Raw genomic sequence first — 6893 nt, 5'->3', positions numbered from 1 at the left:
GGGAAGAATTAATGAACGGGATAAAGGTACTCCTCAATTCAGTTCAAAGTTATGATGGACACCTCCCCCGCCCCCAAGAAAAAAGTACTTAGGACCTGGATCTGAAGTTCTAATGGCTGTCATATGACCACATCTTGGGCAATCGGCAACTGGCCTGCAATATGGCCGTTTGAAGCATCCTGGAGTCCTGTGGCCGTGGTTTACGACACTTTTGGTAGAAACCAGCATTTACTTGCTCTGCAAAAGAGCACTTCCATAGCAAGCAATGACCACCACCAAAATAAATAATAAAATCGGGCAGTCACAGGACAATCCACTTGACTGCAACTTACGACTAATTGTGGGCTCAACTACAGTTGTAAGTTGAGGACTATCTGTATTATGGCCCTCGTACCCAATTACCTTGAACATCAGGTCCTAGGAAGATTAGAGGCATCAAATGCAATCCATAACTGCAATCCGACTTCTATCTTTCACAAAGTTCTGCTCCCTGCAAAGTATATAGGGGAAATGACTTTTACTAAAAGTCATAAGCTTTTGTTTATTAGACGGAAAAGGTGCTACTTAAGTCCTGTTTTTCTTTCCCATTGAAGTTATAACTGGTCCTCCCCTTCTTTGATCCCCAACAAGAACTCCAGAAGTAAAGACTAAATATTGCAAAGATCTAAAAACTGGGCAAAGGGGGGGGGGGGAAATCTTCCTTATATTTCCCCATAATTGGACCAGCCCTGAAATGTCTTGGAAAGAATGAACATCAGATTTAACACTCATTATTACAGCTCAATAAACATAGCGATAAGACAGTGTACTATGAGGCACGCGTTAAATATTTATTATCATTTATGAGGTAAGAATATTCCACTCAAGGAAGGAAAATTATTGATTTTATATAAACTCATTAAATAGTGATTTATATACTATAAAATAATCAAAAATTGTTTTTAAATACCGTAATTTTGGAAATAACTTCCATATCAAAGATTCCAGCAAACTGAAAAGCAGCACAAAATAAAATTATGCACTGAGATTTATTTTTTAGGAGAAAAAAATAATTTAAAATGCTGGGAGTTTTTTAAATCCTCTTAAAACATTGGATCTGCAAAAAAAAAATCTTTAGGAGATTGCAATCAGTAGCAGCAACTGACAACTCACTATGTAAGTACTGTATATGAATTTGTTTCCCCAAAGTAAGACACATTTTTACAGCCTAAAAGATAAACACCCTATTGAATGAATGTGTGTAAACATAAAGGTAAAGGTTCCCCCGTACATGCGTGCTAGTCGTTTCCAACTCTAGGGGCCGGTGCTCATCTCCGTTTCAAAGCCGAAGAGCCAGCGCTTGTCCGAGGACGTCTCCGTGGTCATGTGGCTGGCATGACTAGACGCCAAAGGTGCACGGAACGCTGTTACCTTCCCAGCATAGTGGTCCCTATTTTTCTACTTGCATTTTTACGTGCTTTCGAACTGCTAGGTTGGCAGAAGCTGGGACGAGTAACAGGCGCTCACTCTGCTACGCGGCACTCGGGATTCGACCCGCCAAACTGCCGACCTTCTGATTGACAAGCTCAGCGTCCTAACCCACTGAGCCACTGCGTCCCTTAAACATTACCAAACTTAAAAATTTTCAGATTTTGCAATTTAAACTAGGCAATTCATTAGCATCTATCAGCATTACAGCTTTTATTCTGTTTTGAACACAGAATTCCTACTTATAAGGAATTACAATGAAGCCAGTGGGTTTTCTAGCTCTGCACAGTGAACAGCTGAGACCTTTTTTATGCCAACCAAGCACCCACAGTGTAAACATAAATTCATGCCCAATTTTTGAACCTGGAAGAAAAAGAACATATTTGCATGTCAAAATTCACTCTGAAATCCAGGACTTTCTCTGAAGATTAAGCCAAAGAGAGATTTGCTGACTTAAACAAGAACACTTCAGTTTTGCAACCACATGTCCAGGATCTGAAATATAGCAAGTTCTTCTAAACACGTTTGTTGAAATTCAAAACTAGCTAGATTTGTGAATTCTTCAAGGAGGCTCTGGTCTAAAAAGTTGGAAAAAATTATTTCTCCTTTGTGTCTGTACAACCTAAATACCCCTTTCATTCCTTTGTAAGAAAAGAATCACCAGACACCAATAAACACACTTCAAAATAAAGTTTAATTATGTCACAAATATTCACTTTGCACTATGTAGTATCATCACTACTGATAGGCAATATAAAAAGAGTTTCCAGCATAGGAAAACCATGGGAGTCATGCGATCCTTCAGGAAGACGTACATACGCAAACACACTGAAAGCTGCAAAATACTGGGCAAGACTCATTTCACCACAACATTCGATCACAATGCACCAAAATGTGTACTGAAAATGCTTATTAGAAGAGAGGGCAATCCGAATTTTGAGATTTAAAGTAATCCACTAAGTTTGCTTTATTTTCTTTATTGTTGCTGTTTCTTGTTGCCAATGATGTGATCAATATACTTTCTTATTGGAATGGAGATAGCTGGAGAGCCTTTAAAAAGACCAGCTGACTCCTTTGCTACTTGGGTAATTACTAACAAGAGAAGAGAGTTCAGTCTCTATAATCACGCTCTAGTTTAAATTTCAAGTCTTGGTCAAACTAAGAAATCTTGTAACTGGGATATCCATTGTTTGCAGATTATTTTCTCTGGTGCTACCTATATCAATATTTTTCAAGTATCTTGGTAAATCGCACCACCAAATCCAATAAATAAACCAGAATAAACCAGGCTTTGAAAGATAATGTTCCTAAAATTGTTAAAGAATACCTAATTGCCCACATGCCTAATTAACTGTGCATTTTCAGAAGTATAATTGGTGCAATTCAACTCCATACAGATCAATGTGATTTCACTATGAATTCTGCTACTGTAATCACCGTAGAAGGTAGAGTGTATCACATTTTCCCATCTGATTCTTTGGCTATAGCAAAGTTTTGCGATTGTGTAAATGCTGTCCTACAGAAGCAACAGAAGTAGGAAGCCACTCAAACCTTTTCAGTTTCCTGCAAATTTTAGAATAATGTGTCAGACACCCTGGGCTATAAGAGAAAATCAAAATGGTGGTCAGGTCTGTAGTCACTGGTATCTTCAGCCTAGAGCAGGGGTAGGCAACCTTGGCTCTTTTGTGACGCGTGGACTTCAACTCCCAGAATTGCTGGCTTAGGAATTCTAGGAGTTGAAATCCACGTGTCATAAAAGAGGCAAGGTTGCCTACCCCTGCTCTAGAGCAATGATTCTCAACCTTGGCAACTTTAAGGTGTGGACTTCAACTCTTTAGAATTCCCCAGCCAGGCAAGAGTTGAAATCCCAACAACTTAAAACTACTGAGGTTAAGAAACACTGCTCTAGAGCAAAGGCTAGACTGGATTATCCATTGGGATTTAGTTTTTTTTTAAAAAAGTTGATAGCCAGAACCAAAAAATCAAAACCCTACCTCAGGGGTCTTCCAACTTGGCCCTTCTATGACTTGTGGACTTCAAATCCCAGAATTCTTCAGCCAGCGTGCCTGGCTGAGGATTTCTGGGAGTTGAAGTCCACAAGTCATAAAAGGGCCATGTTTGAAGACCCCTGCCCTACCTCAACATACAGTATATGAAAAAAAGATGGGGCTTCAGTTCTGCAGATGCCTATAGCTTTGGCTGTTGGATGCAAATACTGGCCTTACACTGATTTGGTTCTTCTGGATGTGCATCTGTGATATAGATCTGACAGAAAGTCAAGTCTCTGCCCCCAACACATTATATTCTCCCATGCAAGCTCTCCACGTTTCTCCCAGAATTTACGGCCTTAATAAATTGGAAATGGCTCTCAGCAGGACATAAAATAACAAGGGAATTCCAAACTCTTTTATTAAAAGGGGCAGGGGGGGGAGGGAGAAACCTGGAAAATAGCAAAGCTAATATAAAGGCAAAAAGCATTTCTTAGACCTGGATCGCCTTTGATTTTATTAATAAAGACTTGCCTTTTTGAAATGGTACATGCTTTACTTGGAATTTTGACATTGCTTACCAAAGCCAAAAAAAAAAAAATAGCAGTGATAATTGACAAGTGAGGAGGGGTACTGGTTGACTGATTAATTGATCTGTGCATCACTTGGTTCAGTGCAAACAGAAGAAAATTCACATCATTAAGGGAAATCTAAGACCAGAAAATTCAGATGCTACCAGACTGCTGTGGTAACTCCAAGATGGGTGAGGAGGGAATAAAACAATATTGGGTGAAAAGTTCAGGTGGGAATTGCTACATTCATTTTGCATAAGCATTTGCCTCGTATTCAGCACTGTTGGTGGTATACTGGTTTAATATGGACACACACTAGCAGCTGCAAAGAATATACTTGACATGGTACCACTACCTGCTCTCGCTCATGTCAATTTTTTGGCTGTAATTTTAGAACCTCAATTTCTGACATTTGTTTAAATTATCCAATTTTTTTTCCATGATCTACAGATGGGGAATGTACTAAATAGGCCAGAAAAAGACACATGCAGACAAAAGGACCCAAAGTGGAAGATATTATCAGCAACAGCATACTTAATCAGCATTCTATTTTTTATTTTACTTTTTTTTTCCTTTCTTAAACCCCAACTCTTCCACCAAGCAGTGAATTCTGGGCTCTCCCCGCCAGTTCAGACTACAGAACTGCTGCTTGTCAAGAAAGTGCTTGGAAGTCATAAGCAGCCCAGGGAGCAGAGTTCAGTTGTGCTCTGCATCGCGCAATCGGCATCCCACCGCAGTGATGAGGGCGGCTCCTTTGCCGCTGCCGTCTTCCGAAAGCAGGAATGTCACATCGCATTTGGGCGCCAGATCCTTTACCGTTTGGTGCATGACCTTTGAAAAGCTGCAGAAAGCAGAGAAGCGGTGAAAAGTCCTTCTTCCACCCAACTGAAAATGGCACTATCGTCTAAACAGGCTGGATGGGATAAGGATGGGATGGGCTTGCAGCCGGTGGGCAAAAACAGCATCTGTGGGAAAGTCAACACCTGCCCAGTGGCAGGTGCAGTGGGTGCATGAGAATCCCTGCTCTTTCCAGTCTGTGACGATGTCACTCATGTACAAAAGCAGCAAAGCATCTATTGCAACACAGCACCCTCCATCTTGCTGATTCAGGCTCAACTGTAGGCAGGAAATTTAATTTAATTTATTTATCACATTTCCACACTATCCATCTTACTTAAGTGACTCTTAGGAGAATGACCAAGATGTGGAAATGTTTTTCCCACATGATGACTAAAACGTGATGGTTGTGTAAATGCATGGCCATGCATATTGTATATAGAATAATGCCATATACATTTTATACAACAGTCTTCTCCAACCTGGTGTTCGTTCTCAAGATGTGTTGAGACTGCTTTTCCTAGAACTGTCAACCAACAATCTTGAGGGAGGCTGCTAATACAGAAATGTCTGGCAGAAATTGTCCAAGGAAAGCCAGAGGCACAGATTGACACATGCTCTATGCACAATCTAGGATGTGGCTGGAAATAGGCAGGCATTTCTTTTCATTCACCCAGAAACAAAAACGAACATCCTGTCGAATTACATACATCCTCCAGCCTTCACTGGTCACTCAGAAAATAATGCTGGAGGAAGACAGTGTACAGTAATCACGTATACTGTATTTTTGTACTTGGAAATCAATTTATTATTTATTTGTTGAATTTATTTGCCGCCTATCTTGCTTTATAAGCCTAATTTGGGTGCCTTATAAATAATAAAAAAGTAAGAAAATGAAAGGAGTATAAGCAGAAATAAAATAGAATCCATAAAATAAACAATGAAAAATGAATACAATGAGAAACACATCAATAAGATGAACAAAAGAGGGATGGGTGAAGAGTAGAGAGCAGGGAGAAGGGGAGGGGAGAAAAGGTTATAAATTTTATATAACTTAATTATAATTTGCACATAGGAAGAGTCACTTGTGGTAAGATTGACAGCAAATAAATTTACTAAATAATAAAATAATAGTAAAAGATGGCACAACACGGAAAGAAAAACTAATCCGCAATAGCTTCAATTCAGCATGTCAACCCTGAACCTGCAAGAAGAGTTCCATCTTGTCAGCTCTTCCATCCTCTGAAAGCCACAAAACTCACAATGAACCATCAGAACGTCCCATGTTTGCATTAACCTACATGATGGTAGTGGTTATAAAGCAGGGGTCTTCAAACTTGGCCCTTTTTATGACTTGTGGACTTCAACTCCCAGAATTCCTCAGCCAGGCATGCTGGCTGAGGAATTCTGGGAGTTGAAGTCCACAAGTCATAAAAGGGCCAAGTTTAAAGACCCCTGTTATAAAGGTACTCGGAGCCTGAATTACAATATTTAAACCATTCAGAATCCAGCATTTGCTCCTACCCAGACAAACTCACACAAAATACTTACTGTGGATGAAGTTTGTATAGTGTGCCATCTACGCCCACGGTTACGTCCAGATGCTCCAAGCCTCTGTTCTCCCTTATTTTATCTACAACAGCAGCCATTCCAGCGCCACACAGCTGAGCTGCCCTCCGCGACACAGCTCCACATACTGCCTTCACAATTATACTGTCGTCGCAAGTGCTGTTCAGGCCAAGCTGCTGGAGGATGGTACGGACCTGAAGCAACGCTAACCTATCGCTGTTGAGAAAGGGCATGAAGGGGGCAGAGTCAAGTACTTGAACAACTTTCCAAAGTTAAGCATCTCATTTGACGGCGAAACTAGCTCAGGGATCTCTGTCCTAATTTCAATATTAGGCCACATATATTTCACTGGGGAAAGATTTCACATCTGGAACATCTTTGCGGGCAACATGCAGACCCTACACATTATCTACTCTGGTAATGCAGGAGTCTTCCAACTTGGCCCTTTTATGACTTGTGG

General features: G+C 40.4%; 1 protein-coding gene across 3 annotated transcripts in view; it reads right to left on the bottom strand.

Moving 5' to 3' along the window:
- Positions 1 to 2142: 2142 nt before the first annotated feature.
- HK1 (hexokinase 1) overlaps positions 2143 to 6893 on the bottom strand; it is a 77351-nt gene continuing 72600 nt past the window's right edge. For all 3 annotated transcript variants that reach the window (XM_081329305.1, XM_081329306.1, XM_081329304.1), the window contains 2 exons: positions 6416 to 6649; positions 2143 to 4868 (listed from right to left, as the gene is read on the bottom strand). In XM_081329305.1, the coding sequence (XP_081185431.1) occupies positions 4724 to 4868; positions 6416 to 6649 (379 nt within the window). In that variant the 3' untranslated portion in view covers positions 2143 to 4723. The remainder of the gene's footprint in view (positions 4869 to 6415; positions 6650 to 6893) is intronic.

The sequence above is a fragment of the Vipera berus genome (genome assembly GCF_964194415.1).
Source record: "Vipera berus genome assembly, chromosome: 5".
NCBI classification, from domain to species: domain Eukaryota; kingdom Metazoa; phylum Chordata; class Lepidosauria; order Squamata; family Viperidae; genus Vipera; species Vipera berus.
Note: the sequence above shows the minus strand (reverse complement) of the source record. Positions and strands in the feature narration are given on the sequence as shown.